We start from the raw sequence: 26,793 nt of genomic DNA on the forward strand, positions 1-26,793 counted from the left end.
GCGCGCGCGCGCGCGCGCGCGCGCGCGCGCGCGCTTGTGTGCGTGCATGCGCATGCATGTGTGCGGCACGTGTGTGCACATGTGCATGTGTATGGATATATCAATGACTTCTGGCTGAAAGCAGAAGCTGGATTTGCTCACTGCAGCTCACCTCGCTGGCGGAAGTGTTGCCATAGGTAATAGTATCCTGGCAACAGCAGCAGCACCAACCTGAGCAAAGGCAAAGTAAGGTGACACAGAGCTTACAATATGTGACACAGTGATTGTCCTTGCATGAATGCCGCGCTTTCACAGTAGCTCTGCCATGCTGCTCCTCCTCAGCATTAACTTGCATTGCAGTATTGTTTTATGTAACATTATGTAATTAGTATCAGTATGAGGCATGTATAGCCTATTCATTTTACAACTTTGTATGCTTGATCCATTCAGGTGCCTTCAAGTGCCTAATGTTGTTGTTTGCCAAGCAACTGATTCAGAGCGATAAATGAGAAGCACTTCCCAAACCCAACCCTAACTGTTTATCCATCTAGACTGGAAACAGCACAGGCAATCAAGTTTGAAGTCAATACAGGTACTGTGTTGAAATTAATTTATTTTAAATCCAATGGAAAATCAATCGGGAGCTAACTATTTCCGTAGACAACGCCCTGACGTCTGTCCCAACAGCCAGGAACCTTGGTGTTGTCCTGGACAGTCAGATCTCGTTCAAAACACACATCACAGCTGTCACTCGACGAATTAGACCGTTCCTCACCCAGGAATCAGCCCAGCTAACAGTCTTGTCAAAACTTGACTATTGTAACTCCCTCCTTACTGGCCTACCGGCATGTGCACTTAAGCCTCTCCAACTGATCCAAAATGCCGCAGCTCGCTTGGTCTTCAACCAGCCTCACAACCAGCCTCAGCTGCCTCACACATCTCCCCCTTCTCCGCTCCCTCCATTGGCTCCCGGTCGCTGCCCGCACAGAATACAAAACTGATGCTGGCATTCAAAGCAACCAAAGATATGGCTCCCCCATATCTTGCAAGTATGATCGAACCCTACAAACCCTCCCGCGCACTCAGATCAGCCAATGCTGGAAGTACCGTCACTAAAACGCCGGGAAAACGCTCCACACCAACGACGTCGAGTCTGTGGGGGCTATGGGGCTGTAGCCCCCATGAAGAATGAAATAGCCCCTTTTAGCCCCCATGAAGATTTTCGTGGACATTTTATATTAACGTTACAGATTTTCTGGGAATTATTGACCCTCTGTGACTCCGAAAATTCCGAAAATGTGAACCTCTCCGCCGGCAGTTCAGAGGTGTTAAAAGTACTCAAATGCTAATCAGGTTTCTTTTGTTTTCACCTAGCCAGGTATTATATGCCTACAGTACAGTGCCCATAGGCGGCGGGTGTGTAAGGCTATAGGGAAGGCTTAGCCTTCCCAAAAATTATGCTGGGTATTTTTTTAAATATATATAATATATGTGCGCAGCATTATATAGAAGGCTATTGTGTGTGTGTGTTGTTGCCGTGTGTGTGTGGTGATCGGGTAGGTAGGCTATACAGCAACTGGCCTAATCAGCATATGATTGGCTACTATTGGTATGTCTGTAAACCTCGTCCGCTTCCAGTCGCTTTGTAGCAAACAGTAGCGCGCGCTGGTTTGTTTTGGGAAACTAGCAAAACGCAAAATGTATTTTCCAAGGCAAAGATAAAGTAATTCAGAAGAAGAAGCTGTGACTCGGCTGTCAGAACTCAGCACCACCACCAGTGCCCGCACGGTTCACAGTTCACACCACTGCAGCAACACTGACACGTTCAGCGGAGTGACTGCTGTCTCTGTGCCGTCTGTGAAGAGCCATGAGCCGCGACTCCCGGGAGGGGCAGCAAAACCGCCGGGTAATCTACACAGACTATAGTGAGACTACACACTGACTCGAGAAAAGACCCATATCGTCCAAAATAGGCTAATCAGTCGTTGTCTGTGTATAGGCTAATTCATTGGTAAAAGTACGCTAAATAACTCATTTTTAGACCATTTGGGAAATAAATAAATCCGCGGCGGCGCAATCTAAGGGTAATGGACACATAACGGACACCCGGGTATAAATGCAATAATTTATTAACAAGAAAATAATGAATATTTACAGATATATGGCATCATGCATAAATTACAATCAACATGAAACATATTACTTTTATTACATTTTTTTTTACTATGGCGTCTTCTCTCGTGTATCATCAGATGTCCGGCTCCATGCTCGCCTCTCCTTGGAGGCCAGTTGGGGTCAAAACAAAGTATACCACATTGTGACAGCTGTAGTGAGTCTACAGTCCACCTGCCTGCTGGCAATATAGCCTGGTTGTGATATGTAGATGTGATTGATATTTTTTGTTTGTTTTTTTAAGTCATTCTATAACAACAACACAAAGTAATTGAATTTATATATTACTATGTTATTACTAATTTTATGTATAACTATATTACTAATTGTATTTATTTGATGTATTACTATGTTATTACTAATTTTATTTTTTATGCATTTATTTATTTTATGTATTACTGTTATTACTAATTTTATGCATTACTATATTGATAATTACATTTATTTTATGTATTATTGTCTATATTACTAATTATATTTATTTTATCCATTATTATGCCATTACTAATTTTATTTTATGTATTACTAATTTTAATTTACTTTTATTTTACTATTTTAATTTACTTTTATTTTACTATAATCTATTTTTTTATCGTTCGTTTTATCCATTTATTTATATTATTATCTAGTTATTTATATTGGTTTGTTATTTTATTGTTTAGAGCCCTGATTGATCACATCTACATATCACCACTACCAGTCAGGATCCGAGTGACTCAGAACCCTGGTGACCTCCAGATGGAGCCACACAGGAGACCAGCAACGTCCTAAAGAAAAGAAATGCTCATTACTACTTTGTTCATAAAACAATATTGATTGAAATATTTATTAACAGTTTGCAGAATAACAGTACATGTCAAGCACAAAATCAATACAAAGACTGTTAACTGTAAGTGGACGACCCAATTAAGAATTACACTTGTTTACAAGAGGGTCCACCATGTTCAATGTATCAAAACATAGAGACGTACAAATAAGACACTTCTATATAGTCAAAGAACAGAACAGGAATTCATCATAAAGGAGGTAAAAAGGGAAAATAAACTTATACAGTGAGGGGAAAAAGGGAGTCAAGGGATTCACATGTCTTAATGACTGTTTGTAGGGCGTTCCACATTTTGGTGGCATAGGAGTGAAAATAATTTAGTCCCTTGTTTGTGCCGAATCTGGGTTGTACATGGTTCGTTGCACTCCCTCTGGTGTTGTGGGTGTGGACTTCGTTAACATAAAGGAAGTATCTAGGTACATGGGTATCTTGGTGGTGTATCGAATCTTGTGGACCAGACCCATTGCAAGATGCTGTACTCTGTCGTCGACCCTAAGCCATTCCAGCCTGTCAAAGTGGGCAGGAGTGAGGTAGGTTCGGGGGGTGAGGCCAAGTAGGAGCCTGACCAGTTTGTTTTGGGAGGTCTGGAGCCTAGTTTTAAGGGCCTTTGAGGTGCTGTGGTACCAGGAGGTGCATGCATAGTCAAAGAAACCTTGTACGAGGGCTCCTGTTAAGGTCTTCAAGGTGTTTTTGTTGACCAGTGAGGAGATCCTGCAAAGGAATCTTGTTCTTTGGTTGACTTTTTTGATTACGTTGGTGGCCATTTTATCACCGGAAAGATTAGCCTCCAGGATGGAACCTAGGTAGGCAATTTCATCTTTACGTGTGATAACATTGTCACCAACTCCAACCAAGAAGTCATTTGCCTTGCTGAGATTACTATTAGATCCAAAGAGAATGGATTCAGTTTTTCCCAGGTGTAAAGATAGTTTGTTATCAGCGAGCCAGGTGCAGATTCTACCGAGTTCAGAGCTGAGGGCCTTTTCAACCTGCAGTTTGTTCCTGTCCGAGACTAGCAGTGCCGAGTCATCTGCGAACAGGAACAAGTTGCAGTCACAAGCTGATGTCATGTCATGATCATAGTGTGTGTGCGTGTGTTGTATAGTTACCTTGCTGTGATGTAACTCCAAAGGTGATCAGAAATAGTTGCTCCATCGGCTAGAAACGTGCTCTTCACAGGCATGATGATCCTAAAAAAATGATGATTCCATGATGATTCCTAAAAAAAAGTCTATAGTCAACCCTAACTGATTACAGAACATGATATAAAAAAAACACAACTAGAAGGATTTAGGCCTGTCACAATTACCTAATCGCCAAGTATTTGAGATACTTTTTTAGAGTCATAATCGTCTCCATGTTGAAAATGTTCATATATTGTCAAACATTTTAAAGAAATAATGCAAGCAACCGATCTACAAGCTCTAAATGTGTCACTTTGTTTGTGTCTCTTTTTTTTAGTGTATAAAGTTATTGAATTATGCCATGTGCATCTTTTTGTTTACAAAGCCTACAAAAGCCAAAGTTTTATTTAGAATGTTAGTATGACGCAATTAAATTGTTACTTGTAATTTATTTGAGCGACAATTAAAATCGGCCATTATAAAACCTTAAATTCTGACAGGCCTAAACAGGTTCCAGTGGCGTCTACCGAACCTTCTAGCTCCGTCCGAGCCTCCCAGCGACACAGAAGTCCTCAGCGGAAACACCCGGGGAAAGCTTCGGATCTCAGGCATCGGCTGAAATCTCCATTCTAACAAAGAACGAAAGACACACAGCCCAAATTAGCTTTGCTGTGTGTGCGCGTGTCCTGTCACAACATACACATGCACTTACAGTAACGTTTAAGAATAGGGATCGACCAATTATCGGCAACGGACAATTATTGGCTTTTTACGAAGCCTAAAAAAGCCCTAACCCTAAAGCGGTTCGTACCGTTGAGTTCCTCACTGAGAAGGCCCAGGTCCGAAGTCCTCCAGCGTCTACCCAGATCTCCGTCCTCCGTCCTCCCATCCATCCAGGCCCAGGTCCGAAGTCCTCCAGCGTCTACCCAGATCTGTCCTCCGTCCTCCCATCCATCCAGGCCCAGGTCCGAAGTCCTCCAGCGTCTACCCAGATCTCCATCCTCCAATCCATGGACAGACGTGCAGATCTCCATCTCTAGAGGCTCCAGCCTCCAGCTGTGTCTATGATCTCCATCCTGAGAGAGAAAGAAACCATTAGCTCTACAAGCTCACAACACGTTGCAGTGTGAGCTTGTAGATCTGCTATTTTTGCTGAACTGAATAGGGATGCTGGGGTTGAAGTGGTTAACAAAAGTGTCAAAGACTTTGATTAGCTTGGAAAGCTGACAGACATTCAACCAGAGTGCCACTAGGAGGCATCAACACATGTACAGTCCTCAACATCTTTTGTAATTTGTATTCAAGTTGTTACAAAGACCAAGAGGCACGCTCATGATATGAGATATTGACTCTCAAACTATTGTGCAGATTTAGATTTATCCTAAAATATTTAAAACATTTGGATTACTGTAAATGATGCCATTCTTCGTACCATAACAGTACAAAAGCAGTTATCCATCCTCAGAAACAAGCAAGAACTATTCCTACTCACAGCTCATCAGAGTCCTCTGAGGAAGCCCCCGGGGGGGGGAGCTTTGGAACGGATCTCTGTCCAGGGAACATCAGATCGTCTATCGATATCTCCATTCTAACAAAGAAAAAAAAAAACACACCAAATTAGCCTTTCTGTGTGTGTGTGTGTGTGTGTGTGTGTGCACTCCCTGTCCAGCAGCCGCGTTCCAGCGACGTCTACCGCGATCTTCATCCTAACAAAGAAAGATTGATTAGAGTGACCAAGAGCCAGATGTATATTCTATCCTGTCACAACATATATACATAAAACTTTTATTTATAGAAAACATTTAAACAGAAGCTAAACATATCACTTACAGTAATAAACGTTTCAGTTAGGGTTCTTTTTGACAGGCCTAACAGGGTCTTACTTTGAGTCGTCTTCAGAGGAATGCAGATTCCTGGAGAGACCTGCAGTACATCTGGAAGAAAGACATGGCCGTTATAGTCTATGAATGGCTTCATATAAAAGAGCTTCGCACATCACTCCCTTGTTGTTGCTGCCAATAGTCTGGATAGTCTATACTTCTTATTATTGATGACAATTATTTATTTAGGCAAAGGCCGTCGGGAGTCAAACCCGCAGCACACCATCTGGCTGGCTTGGCAGCATAGGTGCCCAGACAGTTGAGCTAACCATCCGGGCCACACTTAAATATTTAATTGAGCGACAATAATCGTCCAGTAAAAAGAAACCTCATAATCGTGAAAGGCCTAGAGCGGTTCTTACTGTGCGGTTCCTCACCGGGCAGGCCCAGGTCCGAAGTCATCCGGCATCTACACAGATCTCCGTCCTAAGAAAGAAAGAAATAAGGACTAAATTAGCTTTTGTTTTGTTGAGCTGCATATTCAGAACCACTTAAACCCTCTATAGATTTGATAAAACAGACCTTTAAAGAGAGCATTTGGTATATGCTCCGATTTCACTGTACACAAATTGATTTGCCAAACATAGCAGATCTACAAGCTCACAACACGTTGCAATGCGGTGTGAGCTTGTAGATCTGCTAATTTGGCTGAACGCTCCCCCCAGAATAGAGATGCTGGGGTTGAAGTGGTTAAAAAAAAGTGTCATTAAGACTTTGATTAGCTTGGAGAGCTGACAGACATTCAACCAGTGCCACTAGGAGGAATCATACTGCCATGCTATACTTCGTACCATAACAGTACAACAGATATCCATCCCAACAAGAAAAATTCCTACTCACAGCTCATCAGAAGTCCTCAGAGGAACGGATCTCTGTCCTTCCACGACGTCTACCACGACCCATCCACCCTAAGAAAGAAAGAAAGATTAATTTAAGTGACCAAGAGCCAGATATACATACATTGTGTCCTTTCACATCATACACAAAATGTATAGAGAACATTTAAAACAGAAGCCGACCATACCACTCGCAGTAATAGAAAAGTCTAAGTGGTTTCTTACTTTGAGCTGCCTTCAGAGCCCCCCATGCAGATTCATCCATGAGAACTGCAGATGTCCACCTGTAGGGGCTCCGGTTGAGCCTCGCAGCATCTGGAATGAAGACATGGTGGTTATATTCTATGAATAGCTTTGCACATCACTCACTTGTTGCTGCTGCCAATAGGAATTTGTGATGTCAAAACGTCAAAACTGATAAACACACAATGAATAAACAACGATCAGTACATGAGCAATGATTTGTGTGGCGACAATTGCTGTGTGTCTGTTTTTTTTTATAATACATACAATTTATATAGCACTTTTCAAGGTACCCAAAGTTGCTTCACAAAACAGTAAAAACAAATTTATTTGAAAATAAACTAGATTAAAAAGGTTCAAAACTAGAATTTTTTGGCATGTTTGTGAAGCTTTTCGGTTCCACACCGGTAACTGCTACATCCATGACCTCCCTGCAACAACATCAATGAAGTCTGGCTATGCAGACGACCCGAGTACTGTGTCCCAGTCTGGAGCCGTAGCTCTCATGTCAAGAAGCTGGATGCTGCCCTCAACACCGGATGGGCCACCCCAAACAAACTGCCTGCCTGTTCTCGCTGGAATCACTCCAACAGAGGTCAGACGAGAAGCAGCCACGCTGGCCCTCACTGAGAAGGCACAGCTGAGTGAATCCCAGCCATCTCCTCCACAAGGTCGTCAGAGACACCACAGCACACGTGCCTCAAGTCACGGTGCCCTTTGCCACAACACACACACACCAAGTAACGGCGACCTTTGCCACAGCACACGTGCCTCAAGTCACTATGCCCCTTTGCCACACAGGCCCAGGAACTGCTCCACACAACACCAGCTGACACCTCCAAGGCATCCTGGGTGAAGGCAAGACAGAGGGACCAGTGGAATACATCGAGGACCCCAAATATGTTCTTTGCCAGCACCTCCCCTGCAAGGAGTGGACAACCCTCAAAGCAGAAGTGGGACATCTCGGACAGTGCCCACTGTGAATGCGAGGATCCACTACAGACTGTGGAACACGTAATGACCATTTGCCCCAAATACCGGCCACCGAATGGTGATCGTGGCTTAGGTGACCTAGACAATGACACATTGTACTGGCTTGCTGCAACAGAGCTGAAGTTCTATGGACATACGGCAGAAGATGTTTAAGAAACGTATTTTTTGTAATTTCTTCATTTTTTCGGCAAACCTTTGTGGCATTTAATTTATGGAACATGTGGATGTTTATTTATTTATTGGTGAAGTTGTGGCATTCTTTGAAATGTATTGACACGTTTGATATATGTTTTTGTTAGGGATGTTCGATATTATCGGCCGATAAAGGCATTAAAAATGAATAACCCTAACCCTTAATTTTACTTTATTTATTATTTTACATTAAAAACATCTACAAGCTCACAATACAATAAGACACATGTGAGCTTGTAGATCTGCTATTTTCAAAATATTTTTATACATTTGAAAACTTGAGCTGAGAGATTAGATCATTTTAGATGAGACATTTTGCATAATGAGTCATTATTAATAATTACTTTTGGTATTTTAAGTACATTTTATACCAAAACCTTTGTACCTTTACTCGAGTACATGTTGAATTGTAACGGAGTATATCTATATTGCAGTATTGCCTACTTTTATTTAAGTAAAAAGTTTGAGTTATGTTTCCACCACTGGAAAAAGCCTGCATATAATATATATATATATCGGTATCTGTTGATATTGGCAATTAGGAGTTGGACAATATCCAACACCGACTGTCGGACATCCCTTGATTTGTGTGATTTTTGTGCAGCTTTTTGTTTGTTTGTTTTGTGAACGACCAAAGAGCACACTGTATCACAAGGCTATTCCACCAGTCAGGTGTACTTATATCTACATCTCATAAGCGGCCATGAACTAAACACTACAGATATCACAATTTGACTTTGGCAGCAGCAAGAAACGACTGATATGCAAAGCTCTTCAGCCATGCTTCTCTCTATACAAACACTCATAATGTCCACATGGACAGCAGCCAGGATGGGGTGGTTCACACAGGAGACCAGGTTCAGTGTTCCAGCAGCATCTACAGTCATCTCCATCTACATCTAGAAAGGAAGAAAGAAAGACATCAGAAGCTGACCATATCACTCACAGTAATAGAAACATTTTAAAAGGATCTCTGGCTAATAAGACAAATATTCCTTAACATTAAGGTATTATGACATTATTTTTAACATAATTTTAACAACATTAAAAGTGTTGGCCATGGTCCTTCAAACGTGTCTAAAAAGTTTGAACTTTTTTTGAACACTCCAGTATTTCTTGCCAGGAGTTTGTGTGTATGTAATGTAATATGCATCCTGAGAAGGCATAGAAAAACACATTATTTTAGCCTGTAGATGTCGGTAATTCCCCCTTTCCTGTCAATCACTACCCAGCTCCGCCCCCCCCACCCCTCAAGCCCTCCATACCTCTCCGCCCCCCTCAGAGAAAGGGACTGTTCTTTTTTTTTTCCTTTACAAGTTCACAGCATCTCAGCCATAGCAACGCTGCCAGTGCCAACGCACGCAACTTCTTCTCCTTTAATAACTATTTGTTTATAGTTTATATAAAATGTTATTTATAATAAGACTATCACTGCATGTATGTACTGAGGGGATGGACAACAACATGTATTCTCTGCTGCAAAAGGAGAGGAGACTGGAGCAACACGGACATTTAGAGCCTTTTATTAAGGTGCTGAGTATACAAAACGACTAACGTTTCGTCCGCAAGGTCGAAACGTAAAAGGCTCTAAATGTCCGTGTTGCTCCAGTCTCCTCTCCTTTTGCAACTTTGATGTCCCTGCACCTGTGAAGCACCGGATCAGCCGTTTTAGGCTTGAGGCGCGTTGGTAGACTCCCTTTGTAACATGTATTCTCTATTCAACGTCATCGTACGAGCAACAGTTGGTAAACAAATAAGGCACGTTCGGAAATACCGCACCGGAGCGCACTCGCCTATTAGTTTGCATTGCACAGTGCCAGTGGGCTCAGTGCGCTATTTCCGAACGCGCCTATGAAACTCCTGCAATATCTCACCCCACGACCACGTCGACATAAACTTGTGTAATGTCATCGTCATCGATATCATACTCAATGACTATAGCCTATAATTATTCGCCATACTTTTAATGTGGATTATATCACACGAGCGTTGGCTGCGTTGCTATTCCACTGTATCGCATTACAAGAACAATAATGAGCACATGCAATCTACAACAGCTGGTGCACGCCACGAATCAAAGATTAATAATAGTCAAACACACAGCTAATGCGGGTAGTGGCAGTGATTGACTATAAATTAAAAGTAGGCTACCATGAAGGCACTTCGGAGTGCTGCAGGCGATTGATTTTTTATTGTGAGTCCACTCAAATAGTACTGCACAACAATTTAACACAAATCATTGCAGTATAAATACTTATAGTTGGGATTGGGACACGAATGCTTGGTATTGCTCCTGGGTTCATAAAAAGTTTGGTTGCAAATCCACTCTGTACTTGTCTGAGATTTGAAAAACTTTCTGGGGTGAAATGATGTGCGCACACCAAGAGTCGCTTCTTTGACAACTTGGTTGGAACGTTACCGTCAAAAATAAAATGCATCCACCTAGAGCGTGAATCTTCATCTAGGCCAGTTGGTGGAAAGTGCAAGGACTTGTGTTGATTGACACAGCCGACAACGGAGCAGATTGCTTTTTCTCTAGAAGCCATTATTATTATTATTATACTGAAACAAAGTCGCGGTCAGAATGAGGAAGAAGAGAGGAGAGCATCAGGTGGAGGAGAGAAGAGGGGCGGGGATGAGGAGGAGGGGGGCGGGTAGTAGAATTGGTAGGCAGGGAGCAGAGGAGAGGGGGCGGGGTTTAGCGTTACATTACATAGGCCTCCGCCGTCCAAGCCACGAGTCATATTTGCATAATTATTCACAAAAGTCCAGACAGCGGAGAATACACTGAATGTTCAAATTTGGGTTTTTTTTGGTGAAATTGATGTCAAGAAAAGCCAAAGAACACAAAATATCTACAAAAATGTGTTTTAAATGTCACAATCCCTTTAACATTATACTTGCCATCTATAACTAAAATTGTAAAATATAAACCAGTTAAATATTTTATTTCTTTCATATAATCTTTTACTGGTTACTTGGTTAGATCCTTCCAATCGATCCAATTTCAATACTTGTGTCCGTATCAGAGTGAAGATTTCAACTTGAATGTAGGGCATTGGCCCTACATTGCCTACATTGCCATGCCTTTCTTTTATCACCAGAGATATACGGTTCAACAACGTGCTCACACTTTGGGACTTGGGCGTCTTGTTGTTTACTCACTTGTAGTCGTTTGTCGATGGTGATTGATGATGACTGCAGCCCCTCGATTGATGAAAGAATGACAAGTTTGGGTGGTCTCGACGGGTGTGTTTATTGTTCCAACACCGTGAAAACTATAAGGATATAGAATAAATACAGTTGCAATCGAATAATCTCATAGTTTGACTACTAAAATCTGTGCAATAAACTTGTCACTTCAGCAGTACAATCAACAATAAAAATGGTTAATTTATGGTCAATTATAAATACAGTGATAGAAAACTCAAGTCATTTCAATTATAAGACAAGGAAAATGCACAATAACCAAAAGTACCACAACCAAACGAAAACCAAACAAATACAATCATGAATGATATACTCCAAATGGAAACTAGACAAATAAATAATCATGTATACCTCACTCCGCGCATCGAGGGTGCTAAAGGGCTGCATAACCAACTTGAACCTCAGGGCACATCAACAGTCACCGATGGTCACATTTACACATAGTGTGACGGACAGGCACTGTAGACAATAGACAACTTCAGTCACTAAAAGTTCACTAAAACTGCAAATGTCACAGGCTTTAACACTGCTTAATCAATAAGAGTACAAACATAATAAGAGTCACATAAACAGTCAAACATTTCATACCGTGTGGTCTGGTGCAAACACACACACACACACACACACACTGGTGCTCTCTCCCTCTGCTCACTCTGGAGTCTGGCTGTGTGAAATGAGTCTATTGGTCTGAGGTGAGTGAAGCTAACAGGCTTCAGCTATATATGGATAGTGTCACTCCCTCCATGAACAAGTCAGTCGTTTCTGTTTACTGATGATTTTATTGAGCTCTCACTCTCTCAATAGACCAACGTCAAAACTGATGAACACACAATGAATAAACAACGATCAGTACATGAGCAAACTTAAGCACATAAACATAACGAACATGACAATATAATGCATACATGATGAACACATGGATTTACCTCACTGGCTGCATAAGGGGAATGAAGGGAATGGAATGACAGGAAACCCATATGAACAACAACAAACGCGGTCAAACTGTAACAAAAACAAATCGCATCAATTAAACTCATATACAAATCAAACATACACCTTAAATGTTGACAAAGAACGTAAAACATTGGTTCAGAAACAAACAAACAAACCTTGGTTAATGACACGCTTCTCTCAAACAATTCATGTCCTTCCGTCTACACGGAGGCTTGACAAACAATGTTGTGAGCCATCGCTGGTTCAACACCAAATAAGGACATGGCACCGGACGTGACGCAATTCCAAATTACCTTTCCCAATATAATGTGAAATAAAACAAAATAATGACTGGGGAGCCCCCATGAGGATCATCAGAACTCTTCGGCTCTGCTCCACACGCTCCACACGTCCCAAACTCTTGTCCCATCTGGCTCCAGCCTCACTCACAATCATCTGGGCAGTGGGCAGTGGGCACCTCGAAGTAACATTCTGTCCAAATTGTTAACAAAACATTGTCTGAAGAAATGTAAAGCAGTGGTTCTCATGTTTGCTTCAGATCACCCCTGTAATATTTTCATCCATGGCACCCCTGGCTGAATTACATTGTCATTTACTGTAACCCTGATCCATGATGACATTGAAAATAACTTCATACTTTATAAAATAGCCCGTATATTCAGCTTCGGGTTCACTCGTTATCATGATCTCCATCACCATTCTCCGTGGTGGTCTAGTGGTTAGGATTCGGCGCTCTCACCGCCGCGGCCGGGGTTCGATTCCCGGTCAGGGAACACTGTTTTATGATGAATTCATGTTCTGTTCTTTAACTATTATAGAAGTGTCTATTTGTACGTCTCTAAATGTTTTGATGAATTGAACATTGTGGACCCTGTTGTAAACAAGTGTAATGCTTAATGGGGTCGTCCACTCACAGTTAACAGTCTTTGTATTGAGTTTGTGCTTGAAATGTACTGACTTGAGAGAAATGTACTGTTAAGGGCAGTACAGTAGTAGTAGTGATATGGCTGACTGAGTAAAATAAAACAATCTACCTGAAAATAGATAGCTATAAGTGAAGAGCAATTTCCTCAATTTCCATTTCCGCAATTTCCATTTCCGCAATTTCCTCAATTTCCATTTCCGCAATTTCCATTTCCACCATTTCCGCAATTTCCGCAATTACCATTTCCGCAATTTCCATTTCCGCATTTCCGCAATTTTCGCAATTTCCATTTCCACCATTTCCGCAATTACAATTTCCGCAATTTCCATTTCCGCAATTTCCGCAATTTCCATTTCCAACTATTAATGGCAGCTGGGTTTCATCATTCAAATAAAATAGAATTCTGTCCGTTTAGCTATAAAATTATGTCAGAATAGGGATACACAGTATATGTCTTTCATTTGCATTGCATCTCCCCCCCCCCCCCCCAAGCTTTTATTTTCGTTCGAGTAATAGTACAACTCTAATAGTATTACTTATAATAATGTAATTAAAGATAACTTCATTCAGATTTATTTATTTTTATTTCATTTTCCAGATTTTTTTTTCTTCTTTTTTTTAGATTTTCATTGGTGGGCCAGTCATAATGGTCCCGCGGGCCTGATGTGGCCCGCGGGCCTGAGGTTGAGTATCACTGGCTTACGGTATTATTATGAGCTGTATGGCTCAGAATGCTGAGTGTTGAGTGACATGAAAATATCAATTGCTCCTCAATAGATGTCAGCTATAGATATTCTGTTCAAGTGTAAAGGTCTCTCCTCCTACATCTTGCAGATGGATTACAGAATACACATCATTGTTGCAACTCAACAATTGCATGACATTATTGTGGGGGGCGATTTCTGGCTTGAAACATGGGATGCATGAAGATGGAAGCAGTGTATTTGTAATGCTCTCTACTACAGACATTCTCTACCTCATCTACCCTGCGGATTAGCATCTGCTGAAATTCTTCTCTGAGCTTTAAAGCTGTGGTGAAGTCTATTGACTTGGGGCTCCTCTCCATCCCTCACACCAATAAGCAGACACTAGCCACCAGACGCCAACATTGGACTCTTTCAAGTCAGCAGCTTTTAGCTAATTTTTGTTTTTGTTAATGTAAGTGTCTTGGAGTTTTGAAAGGTGCTATATAAATTCAAGTTATTATTGTTAGCCATTGCAGGAAAATTGGTTCTTAAGCCTTCAAGTGAAAATGGTGTGATATTATAGAGTGCTGACCCCAGAGGTTACCTGACACATTGAGCTCATCACCTCAAATCCCATTATTATAACAGAGTTACAGGACCCTAGACATCCTTCCCTTTCAATCTGATTAGTAAAACATTGATCCCTGGAGCTCAGTTCTCATTCAAGCCATGCATTTTGCTCTGCAAATGACCCAACAAATTGAGCAGCACTGAACAGACCTATGGAGATCTTTTCCTTATGCCTTGGAGCAAAATTACAGAACATGGGGGTCCAATTAAAATGAAGCAAGAAAAAGCAGAGGAGAAGTGTATACTGGAAACAAGAGCAAGGACAACTACATTTGAACATTTCATATTTTTAAAAAGGTTAACATTGCCCTAGAATCGTCTGTGTTCAACAAAGCCCACCATGGCTTCCGTGGTGTGAAAATAGAATAAAGGGGTGTTGTGCTTTTATCATCTTACGGTCATATTTTTACCTGAGAATTATGTCTATACTTAGTGGTGCAAATTGGTACTAGAGGCTTTTAACTTGACAGGTTATGATTATTTATTTTCTAAAGAATGCATAGTTAATTCATCAATTTTATTTTGTTCTACAATACAGCATTTCCTTTTTAGATGTGGCCATCATAACTTTAGACAAGGAAAAGCTTTTTCATTTCTTGACATTTCTTGACAAAAGGATTTTCAATCCTGACCAGAAAACCAAGCTCTACACAATCACATTAACGATTGTTTCTTTCCAAACTAGAAATGAATTAGGACATATTGCTTAATGTAATCTAGATTTTGCTTTTATTATAAATAAGTCACATTAATTATGTGCTCTGAAAACTGTACATCTGTCAGAGGAAGAACAGAAATAAAAAGAGTCAAACAAGAGACAAGGAGACATACGGACATTCGATACAAGGAAGTTTGGGACTGGATTAGGAACTCTCCTATTCCCCCAATAGAGCCATACCTGGGGCAAGGGTTGGTTTTACATACAGTCGAGTTACCGACAAAGTTATCAAAAAACATACTTTTACAGAAGACATGAGGTTCAGTTACTCCACACCGTATTGCGCTGGGTACAAATGTTCATTTAAGCAGTTTAGATATATTCATAGGCCAATATTCATCCTACACAACATCTGCTTTTTAGAAGTACGATTATCTACCTGTCACAGAGACCTCCAAAAATGGAGCCTTGTGCTAACAATCCTCTATTGAATGAATTCATTATACTATAATAATTCTCATAATATCTATATGCTCTGTAAATGGAACATGTTATAAAAGTTTTGAAAAGTTGGTAGGAAAAGAATAATCTGCCAAGTAATTTGCTTGAGCATCAAGCGGCCATCATATTGCAGTAGTTCAACACTGATGGATTAAAAACACAATTAATGTGTTGAAGTCTTGAGGACCTAGGCTGGCATTGTGACAGTTGGGGACCTTTCTTTAGTCGCAAGAGATCGTAGCATAGTCCCACAAGGCTGAGAAACTAAAGTGACAATGACAAAGGCTCTTCTTTCTATGACCCAAGATCCACACGTATGACTTGCAAGAGCTAGCATGATGCTGGCTGGCGGTCGAGAACGGAGTCTGTCAATTTGCGCCTCCCCATCTTGTATCATCTTGTATCCCCCATCATTGTCCAGCAATATCCCAGAATGCATTGCTCTTGTGTTCATCTCAGACAGTGCTGGTGTTTTGGCAACCAGTAAGTACAGGGCGGTGGAACCGCCACCACCTTCATCACCACATGGACATTTGTCCCAATGAGTCCAATTAGCTCATGACACTCACGTTGATTGCTATGTTTTCCTCCTTTCTTTAAAAAAAAAAAGATAGGGTGGGTGAGGATGACACATTGTTCACATAATAAAACATTTTTAAGTCATGAGGAACACAATAAAAAAAAGTAACAGTTAATAAAAATGATACAAACAACAATAATTCTGATAGCACTAAATGTAATCATAGCAGTAGTACTAATAATGGTGATAACTATAACTAAAGATAACTAAGACAAGCACAATGTAAGCATGGTCAAGCCTTGACTCCAGTATAGGCATCAACATATTGTCTGTATACATTCTGTATACAGTCTCTCAGCAGAGTCTCATAGTAAAGCTCTTGGGGAGCAGTTACAGGTGCACAAAGCACAAAAAGTTATAATAATTCGTATTATTATAAACCACAACACCAACAGCAGATGGATGTGTCCATCTGCCATAGCGAAGATGCAGACCTCAAGCAGGAAGCTAGTTCATGTGCTCTCCATTCCTCATCTTCCCTTGGAAGGTAACTTGGCCTAGTTCAGGACCTGCCAAGTGTTTCTGAGCGAGTCGAGGGAAAAAAGAAACGCAGGCTGCTGTGCCCACGCCTCCTGAGCCCAAGTGGAAGGGAGCAGGAAACTCCAACAAACCCAAACCCCTTGCCATGAGAACGGACTACTGCACAGCTAACCCGGTGACTTTAATGACACGTTGCCTTAAGTCCCATGCTGAGAAGCTACACCGAAACGAACAACACCTGGACTTTCCCAGCTGTCTTTTCCTTTCCTCGCCGTTCTCTGGCTCTCTAGGTTTTGAAGACATGGATTCTGGGGTCCTACTCTTTATCCTCCCCTCCCCTCCCCTCCTTGGTTTCCTCTCTATTCCTGCCCTAAAGGGCCAAAAAGGGTGACTGAGGTGAATTCCGGTGGCTCGTGGCCCCCCATTCCTCAGACCTCCGTCTGCAGGTCAATAATGTCCTGCCCCACAAGAGGGATGCTGGTGTTTGACTTCTCCCACTCCACGGAGTGCAGCTCCAGAGGTGAGGCTGCGAGGGGCTCCAGGTCTTTGCGTATCCATGCAGGGGGAGACTGCTGCATTCCCCGGACTCCCTCCCACGGCCTCTCCAGAGGGGCCTGCTGCTTGTCCTGTTGATAAGAGAGAAGCAGGGTTTTGAGTGATTGAAAACCATCAGGTCCTGTATATATAATCACTTTGTATTTCACCATTTGGTTAATGTTAATGTTAGCCCAAGATGCTTCTGAGGTGACTGTGATGATGACAGTAGTAGTTATAAGGTGTCATTTGGACATTATCATTGTGTGTCTCGTTTAACTAAATTTGACAGTGTGAGGTCGTATAAGAACAACTCACGCTGTGGTTGGTTTTGTCACTTCCACCCGAGGACACACTCCATCTCACAGACTGTAAGAAGGAAGGAAATACATCCTTTCATTCATAATGGCCTCATCGGTAAGAAAAATACAGTTTTCTTGAGGTCACCATAACACCACAACTATAAATTCTGACACTTCGTACTATTTCTGTGTTTGGAGTATCTGCTGTGATTGCATCTTTCTGTTAGATGCTCTGTTTTGTCATTCATTTGTTGCATCTATCGTCATGGAGATGGATGACACTGAGGGCATTGGTGTGCTGTGTTACCTTGCCGTCAGAAGCAGGGGATTCTCTGTCCTTCTCAGCGTGATGCATCTTCCTGTTCAGGTCCTGAAACATGTTCTGGTGGCGCTTCTTTGTGTGCATAATTTTCTACAGGAGATGAGGAATAACAGCAAGAAAAACCTGTCAGGAACGCTCACACACATCTTCATGTATCTAAGATGTACCATTCTTTCAATCAAGGACAAGAGTGCCCAGTCGGTGGCGTAACCGTCTGGGCACCCGACTGGTAATCCAGTCGCAGTGTGCCGCGGGTTCGACTCCCGAGCCCGACACGGCCTTTACTGCATGTCATCCGCCCATCTCTCTCCCGTTTCCTGTCAGCCTACTGTCTGTCCCTTCAAATACCAATAAAAGGCGTAAGCCGCAAAAACATATCTTAAAAAAATAATAATAATCAAGGACAAGAGTAAAAAGAGGGTTTTTACCTCAAAGTCTAACTCAGCATAGCGTGATTTCTGCCTCTCCAGAGAGCTCATGGAGAGTGTGGAGATGGTCTCACTCTTAGACATCATGGAGTTCATGGACTCAAAGGTGTTCTCTAGGCTGCTATGAGTGATGTGGGACTCGCTGGACATGTTGTGAATGTTCTGGATTGGTGAGTCGTCTCTCTCCGAGTATGTCACGCTCATCTGATCGGCAGGAAGCGATTTGAGCCCGAAGGCAGCCTGCGGCTCTGCGAAAGGCCCGCTGAGGTGGACCAGTCGAGTCTGGGGAATTTGCTCCACGGGGATGTTGTATTTGGTCGGGTCGTCTTTGGGCTTGGACCTCAGGGTGGAGGTGGTGTTGGGCATGAGGATGTAGCCGCTGCCGTCGGGGCAGCTGGTCTCCGCTTGGCAGCAGAGGTCTGCGTCCAGCTGCTTGAAGATATCTCCATCGCAGACATACACAGGCTTTCCGCAGGATGGGTCGACAACGCCCGTCAGCCGACTCTTCTCCCTCTTAAGGGTGAGGGTGTGGCTGGAGTACTCAGGGACAGCCTGCATGTGGCCCTTGCTGGGGTTGGACGGCAGCGTGTGGAAGTTGGGGCCCATGGGGAGTGGCATCTGTGGTGGTGGCATCTTCTCCTCGGAGGAACAATTCATGCCTTTTAAAGACAAAGAGGAAGAACTAGTTAGAATGTGCTGCGTTTGTGGTTCAGAGACCATGGCTCCCTCTCATGCAAGGTCAAATGGTTTGGTTTTTAATTGCACGCCTCACAATATTTTAATTTTAAAAGCAACGTGGAGAAAAAAAAACAATTCTAACCTTGTCTCCTGGAATCTCCGTCCTTTTCGAAATCCGACTGTTGGTAAATGTAAGAGAGAGAGAGAACAAACGGATGAGATGCTTCTATTGGTGCTTAATGTATGCACATATTCATTTGGGGGATAAGATACAAGAGGCACTCAGGACATTAAACAGGCAATAAGCCAGGATATTCACCGTATGATGGCTGTGACCGTTCTGAAGAGAGCTGCCAGAGTCTCCATTGCCGTCGTCCTTACGGTCGACAACTCTGCACTTGACTGCTTCCTGTACCTAATGGACCGAGGGCAAAATCAAAGATTAACAACTGCGCTCGGCTCAACACACTACATAAAAATCTTTAGCTAAAAAAAAAAGACAACTGAAAGGATCCTCATCTTGTATTAAACATTTTATTTCCAGAGTCTGTCTGTCTGTCTGTCTGTCTGTCTGTCTGTCTTTTGCCCACCTCTCTGCGCAGGATGCAGTGGACCATGACAATGATGAAGCCCTCCAGCGAATCGAAGACGGCGAAGAGGATCTGAAACAGAGCGGAGCGGCGGTCTGTGATTGCCAGGACGGCAGACATCCAGGTGAGAGCGAGCAGAGGCAGAACAACACAGGAGCTCCAGAGTGACGCCCTGCACGTCGGGAGGAGAACAGCAGGTCAGACAACGCCACAAAGCACATTATTCACTGTTATTATAAACCCTCTCCCCCCACCGTTTGACCCATTTAGACCTGAGGACGATTCTACAAAATGTCTTCTCTAGAAAAAAAACCTCTATGTGTATGTAATTGGACCGCTGACCCCCATTTGAAAATATGTTGTTCCAGGGACCCCCCCAGAAACAAAGATTTGAGTTAAAAATGTTCGCTCTGAAATAATATATATTCAAAGATTTGCACCACATTTTCACGATTTTTCAAAAATAGCAGATCTACAAGCTCGTAGATGAGCTTGTAGATTTGCTATTTTTCGATAGCTAAAGTACAACATAATGCTTAAAACACCAAAAGGGGTTTCCGTCCTGAATGGGTTAATGTCATCAGTATACTTAGTAATGGAACTGATGATGGCGACCAATAACACATACATACCCAGCTCTCTCCTTCAGCTTGATGTCAGTGATGCCATCCTTGGACACCAGCTTGTTGAACACCAGAATACCAATCACCATGTTCACCTGGAAGGGAGCAACATCACAGGTCATGCGTTTCATTGTACACTGTCTGAAAGTGAACCGACAGCATACCGTGAACATTATATTAAGCTGTGTTGATTTCTATCACGTGATACATACCAGGACTACAGCCGCTGCCGGTCCGACAAACAAGTAGAGGAGGCCATCTTCAAGAGACAGCCAGCAGCTGGAAGAGGGAGAGAGAGAGAGAGAGAGAGAGAGGGTAAAACCATTATTAATCCAGCAGAGTAAAGAATGATTTGAACAGTAAAAACAAACAGATAGGGTTGAAAGCAACAGATGGGTATTGAACATGAACTTACTAGTTGACAGTTCCATATCCTTTAGCCTTGGTGAAACCCACAGAAACAGCCACCACCAATGCAGGAAGTCCTATAAGAGAAGATGAATATCAACATTAAAATTACATGAGAGAAGAGATGGAGAGACAGACAAGGCATAAAAGAGAGACAGACAGACAGACAGACAGACAGACAGACAGACAGACAGACAGTTGCACGTACCCCAGCCTAAGCAGAGGAAGCGTTTGCGGATGATGCGGTTGCGCAGACGGCCTGTCACAGCCATGTAGGACTGCCACGCTTCCGTCAGCACCCAGCAGAAGGATGACAGGAAGAAGAAGTGGAGGAGAGCAGCAACAAGAGTGCACACCACCTGAGAGGAGGAGTAATAGAGGAGAGAGAGAGAAGAAAGTATGTCAGCGACATCGCTACTCTCAAAGTCCCCACAGCAGTAACTATATCGAAGAGAGAGAGAGAGAGAGAGCTTAAAAATAAATGGGATTGGTTAGGAAACGTTGCCGTACCTTGTTGCGAGCCTGAGTCTGTCCAATGAGAATTAGGGCATTGGAGCAGATAATGGAGAGGCAGAAGTTGATGAGAATAACAGAGCGCTCGGAGCGAATGTACCTGGAAAGAGAGAAACAGGGGGGCAGGGGATGAGCGAGTGTCAGTGACAATCACACAGTTCCATATGATGATGACACACAGTTTCCCCAGAGAGTGGACCTTGCTGAAGATGGGAGACTTACTTCCACACCGAGACGTATATGATGATGAGAAGCAGCAGGGTCAGAGAGGAGACCCCACAACCGACGATGAGCGTCACTGAGGGAAGCAGTGCCTTGTCCATGTTCTACAGAGGGAGACAAGACAAAATACAGGCCCGTTAGTCTCTGCTTACTAACACAAACACACACACAAAGTCAGAGAGGGACAAATATTGACACTGGCATCGAAGCAGGAAAGTTTCTTGGCTGCGGGCTATCTGGAACTGCAGTCATCTCCCCATGGGCAGACGGCTGAATGGCATAATTAGGCCACAGCTCGGGCAAGGTGACCCCAAGGTGAACATCACAGAAAGATGGAGCTGTTGGCTACAGACGTGACTGAGGTCACAGCATCTCCCATTTGAGCTTTTGAAGTGGCAAATGATGTGAGAAGGATGTGGGCCATATGTCTCTCCTCTGAGCAGCGTGTGTTTATCCGTGTCTGTGGGTACTGGTGTGTGTGCCTGTACTGTATGTATATTCAATTCTCCTGGGCATCTGTGGTTGTGCGTTTCTTTACCAGGCATTAGTCTTAACTTCTATAGAAACCGCCCAATTACAAACAGCCATTTCAAGCTCACCTTATGTCTGTTTCAATGCCATTAACGTCACAGTCAGTCTTTTCCACTATCTGTGAGATTGAATGTACTGTACAGTATGTGCATGTGGCGTGTGTGTATGCACTATGCGCTCTGTGAAATTGACTGTATGTGTGCGCATGGATAGACTGTATGTGTGTGTGTCTCTGAACTTGCAGTTCTTTCACAACCCCTGCAGGAAAGGACAGGTGGGCCATTATCACCTGTGCATTAATCTACTGCCTCCCAGCCCCCACCCTGCTGTGCTCTGACAGAAGCTTAGCTCTAGCAACTGCCTGTGGCAGTTGACCGTCTCTGTGCCTCGAACATGCCATGCCACAGAGCCCCTGGTGGCTGACAGGGAGGAGGGAGAAGTCTGTACACCGATTTCCTTGCTGTCAATTCACCCGTGGGGCGCAAGGGACTTGGCTCTAGTTGCCACAAAGAACCTCTCTCTCTGTCTGTCTGCCTGCTTGGTTGGCTGGCTTACTCCCCTTCCCGCTGCCAGGAGCTAATTGGCTGGGATCACTGTCAAATTGCACAGCCGTCCCGTCTCACACCTCCTCTGGAGACTCTTGTGAGGATTTGCGCTAATTTAACACTCTCTGATTTAGCCCCGTTGCCGAGGAACATGTAAGAAGGTCTGATCGTGAAAAGGTTGAGGCTTCGAGTGAAGAGTCACCTTGGTGTATAACTTTGTAATAAACTCTTCTCCTTTAAAATGTCTGACAATGGCTTGTTGAGAGGCATCAAAGAAAGGCAGAGAATGTAAGAAGAGTGATGCAGGTGTTGAACCAGCAAAGATACCTCTGAGCCACTGCCGCCCAAGGAGAGTTGTTTGTATCTTATTCTGCACTCCACACAGACATCCAAGCACAGCTGGCAAACATGCTACGGCCCATGACAGCCAAGTAGTAAATTAGTGCCACCATAAATTTGTTTCAAAATCTATCCAACGACATCAGAGCCCCCCAAAACAGATGGTCTCCTTTTGCGCCACAGGAGAGGTAATAAATAATAATAACCAGAGTCAATATGGCATGTTTCCTCTTATATCCATCCCTGATTCCCAGTCTCTCTATCTGTGTAGATACTGGAGCCAGCGGGCCATGAAGTTAAATTCAGAAAGCCAGTTTGACCTAAATACGAAGCAGCCTTGTGTCTGTCCTTGACCGAATACTTCTTGTTTCCCATAAATTGTAAATCAGATGAGAGGTAAAAGTAATGAGCGCAGAGGGAGGGAGGGAGGGAGGGAGAGAGAGAGAGGGTGGGGGAGAGAGATCCCACCAAGGAGGTTTTAACCAGTGCACATTTTCATTTGTTTAAAAAATTGAATACCCAGGGTGCACCAGCAGCACCACACTAATCTTGGGTCTACTGGTCAAGGGCATTGGCTGGGCTAACTCCCACCAGGCCTCGCAACACACATTCTGATTGGTGCAGAGGTCCAGAAGTCAGACCAAAGCAAATGAGAGGTGAAAACACTGCAGTGTGTCCACGTTTAATCCACCACTCTCTCCCTCTGTCTCCCTCTGTCTCTCACCGTCGCGCCTTTACTTTGCCGTTGGAAAAGGCAATGGCAAAAATGCTAGACAGAGAGGCTTTATGAAGATAATGAGAGAAACCATCGGTGCATGAACAAACGCCTGTCTCCCATTGGTCAGCTAGCATGGCATTTCCAGAGGGACACTGGGCCACTGCGGCCAGGGGGGGTGGGAGGACAGGAGGACGGGGTAATAAGAAATATTTGCAGACAAAATGATTGGTGCAGCTGCCGGTCAACCATCAGCAAGCAGAGGTTTGACACACGGAGGCGGGTGTCTCAAGGCGTCTTACGGAAATAAATATAGGGGGCGGCCCTTGAGTCATACAAATACAAGTCATGGCTAGGGGACACGGTGGCACAGTCGGTATAGTGCTGTCGCCTCACAGCTAGAAGGTCCTGGGTACAATTCCCACTGAGGACGCTGTGGGCACTGGGGCCGTGTTTCCCTCCTCCGCATCAGTGCCAATACCTGAGGTGGGGTTGGAAAAGGGGCCTTTTTGTGTGGAGTTTGCATGTTCTCCCCATGTCCCCTAGGGTAGGTACCCTCACAAAAAAGATGCAGTAATCCTGATCTCTAAACTGCCTCCCCCTGGCCAGCCCGGGGCGCCTGATGGAGGGGAAAGGAAATGGTCGGAATAATGTGTTCCCTCCACCGTTCCATGCGTTACGTCAGGTAAAAAGAAGCAGCTTGGACTCCTCATGCATAGAAGGAGCGTGAGGTCTGTCCGCTTCCCCCCCAGATTGGCAGAGGAAGTGTAGTGCTCAGTGTCAATTAGATAATTGACACTGGGTGAAAAAATGGGTTGCAAAATCGTGGGATAAAAATTATAATAATAATTAAAAAATAACAGGCTTTTGGAAATAAAAATAAAAACATAGGTCAGATTAGAGATGGATAGTCTGAAAAGGAATTTATGAAGCTGTTGTTCTACTGGCCAGTGTTATCGCGTTACAAGAATGGAGAGCATCTGATTTTGCAATTTAACATCTTAAGGGGAAGAAACCATGTCTGTATCTGAACTGATAAGACCAGTGCCATCTGTTGATTCATTGTCTGTTATTTTGTTCACTGCAGCAAACTCAGTTGCATAGCAGAGACGGGCAAACCATTTTCTCTGACCTGGAGGGGTTTAAGGAGGGAGGATGAGAGTTAGAGGAAGGGAGGTGCGTGCGTGTCTGTATCGGTGTGCATGAATGTGTGTTAGTGTGTGTTTTTCCCTCAATATCTCAGTTTACCAAAAATCACACAGAAGAGCCTTTGCTGCAGAAGCGTTGCCAGGGCAACTGGAGAGCGAACACAGTCTAAAGGGACATGATTTGACTCTTCATATTATTAATATAAAAATCAAACAACCCTGCAGCAACTTCTACTGTGCAAACCATTATGCATATATCTATTATCCAGTGTATTTCAAGATGAACTATTGCCAAATGCCTTCAGACATATAAGTCAGGAATAGCCTACTAAATGGTGGTTGCATGGATTCATTTGCGCAATGATTGAATATACATCTTTAGATGGATATTTGATTTATTACAAAATCACATATGCGAAATAAATATTTTATTGGTCAATGTGATATAGGCGACAATAAGTCATTGCAAACGAGTGACAGCGAACACATCGGCGAAATAACACGACAATGAAGAATTCACAATATTTAATTCGTTCCTATTCAATCTATGCATCCATCTCAATATTTTTTTTTTTAAAGTCGACAGGCTAATCAATAATTATTCTTCTGGTCAATGGCACCTGCACAGTGCACAAACACGGACAAAGCGGGGGAGGTATTATTATAGCGGATCGCTCGAAAAATAACAACGCCTACGTTTTTCGTTTCACATCACCGGGCATGCATGCAACACGAACGAAATTAAGATGCAGAGAGAGTGGGAGAGAGAGAGAGGGGAAAACAATTAAGTAAACAGACTCTCAAAAAACACTCACCGAATCTGGGTTTATCCGCGATAAAATGGCGAAGGTAGAGAGGCTGTCACACACGCATTTGGTTCTGAATGAATCGACGGCGACCACTCTGCAGCTCCGCGCAGACCAGGAGCCAAGCAGAGAAGAACTGTGCAGGAGAGGAGAGGAGAGAGGCACACGGCTTAGCAAAATAGCAGCGCATAGGAGGAGAGATTTATCTGACAAATACCTCGCAGCAGGAGGAACTCATCTCAAAGGCAAACATGTTTCATTTTTCAGATGAGCCTTCCCACCACCAATAAAACGTGGATTATCACCCTCATGTTGAAAACGATGACAGTCTATAGTGCTAGACAGATGGAGATGAATTAATATTGCATGAGATTGCACCTGTAGCCTATACGAGTTGTACATTTATTATAATTAGCCTAATTGCAATTCCATTCATATTTTCCATAATTATCCAAAAAACTAAACCCAAAAGGTGGACAATGCAACTCGGGGGATTCGAGTCTTATAATGATGGCTCGGGCCATGATAGGCGCTATTAGATTAATAATGCCCAGGAGACACCATGCATGATTAATGGTGACATGCTGTCATAAACTGTGGGCTATGCATTAGCTCTACTAATTGACAATCATTTCACAGCAGCAAGACTACAGTACACATGCACACACACACACACACAAGTCAGATGGGCACTGGCAACATTTCCTCGATGTAGGCTATAGCTATCTTCTGTACAGTACAAGGAACTGGATACAAAAAGCACAATATGTTCCCTGTTTTGTAACAGGGGTGAGGCAATGAAGGGGATAGGAGAATGCACAGTGATTATGAATTCGTCAACTAAAAGGTAGCCTATTGGCTGGATTTGTATATAGTTAATTGGTTCCTGAATGGGGCAGATTGGTTGATTGATGTTTTTATTGACAAATATGCATAGGCTTATACATACTTATATTTATAGTAGTAGCCTACATAGATCTGTCCAAAAAGTTATAGAACACAAAAAAGCTTGAGAGCTTATTTTTGTTCTTTGAGTGTATAATGTGTGTAAACTAAATGCCACTTCTGAATAATCTCATCATTCAAGTTAATGTGTCCCCTTCTGCAGCTGCAATGTAAGGTCTGGAAATATTGGCCAGGCTAGCTGGCCAATGGGAGATATTATTAAATAGTAGCCTATTGAACTGTAAATTCTCAACAGGTTTTGTTCTGAATCAAAC

At 43.0% G+C, this 26,793-nt stretch overlaps 1 protein-coding gene and 2 long non-coding RNA genes across 3 annotated transcripts in view; all 3 read right to left on the bottom strand.

Moving 5' to 3' along the window:
• Positions 1 to 5,126: 5,126 nt before the first annotated feature.
• LOC308332161 lies at positions 5,127 to 6,889 on the bottom strand. Its single transcript, XR_013965678.1, has 5 exons — positions 6,822 to 6,889; positions 6,344 to 6,407; positions 5,985 to 6,035; positions 5,594 to 5,807; positions 5,127 to 5,177 (listed from the first exon to the last, which is right to left on the bottom strand). It is a non-coding gene; the product is annotated as an uncharacterized lncRNA (long non-coding RNA).
• Positions 6,890 to 11,823: 4,934 nt separating this feature from the next.
• Positions 11,824 to 12,721, bottom strand: LOC308332002. Its single transcript, XR_013965647.1, has 3 exons — positions 12,565 to 12,721; positions 12,382 to 12,457; positions 11,824 to 11,914 (listed from the first exon to the last, which is right to left on the bottom strand). It is a non-coding gene; the product is annotated as an uncharacterized lncRNA (long non-coding RNA).
• A 4,576-nt stretch (positions 12,722 to 17,297) lies between these two features.
• LOC308331650 (adhesion G protein-coupled receptor B1-like) overlaps positions 17,298 to 26,793 on the bottom strand; it is a gene marked incomplete at both ends in the record, with an annotated part of 20,747 nt that continues 11,251 nt past the window's right edge. Inside the window, 14 exons of the mRNA XM_080787140.1 lie at positions 17,298 to 17,495; positions 17,722 to 17,772; positions 18,013 to 18,117; positions 18,456 to 19,114; positions 19,276 to 19,312; positions 19,453 to 19,548; positions 19,724 to 19,895; positions 20,356 to 20,441; positions 20,559 to 20,625; positions 20,762 to 20,831; positions 20,963 to 21,113; positions 21,265 to 21,367; positions 21,490 to 21,593; positions 25,583 to 25,709. Of these exons, the coding sequence (XP_080643266.1) occupies positions 17,298 to 17,495; positions 17,722 to 17,772; positions 18,013 to 18,117; positions 18,456 to 19,114; positions 19,276 to 19,312; positions 19,453 to 19,548; positions 19,724 to 19,895; positions 20,356 to 20,441; positions 20,559 to 20,625; positions 20,762 to 20,831; positions 20,963 to 21,113; positions 21,265 to 21,367; positions 21,490 to 21,593; positions 25,583 to 25,709 (2,026 nt within the window). The remainder of the gene's footprint in view (positions 17,496 to 17,721; positions 17,773 to 18,012; positions 18,118 to 18,455; positions 19,115 to 19,275; positions 19,313 to 19,452; positions 19,549 to 19,723; positions 19,896 to 20,355; positions 20,442 to 20,558; positions 20,626 to 20,761; positions 20,832 to 20,962; positions 21,114 to 21,264; positions 21,368 to 21,489; positions 21,594 to 25,582; positions 25,710 to 26,793) is intronic.

The sequence above is a fragment of the Protomyctophum bolini genome, assembly GCF_963924005.1.
Source record: "Protomyctophum bolini genome assembly, chromosome: 17".
In the NCBI taxonomy this organism is placed as follows: Eukaryota; Metazoa; Chordata; class Actinopteri; order Myctophiformes; family Myctophidae; genus Protomyctophum; species Protomyctophum bolini.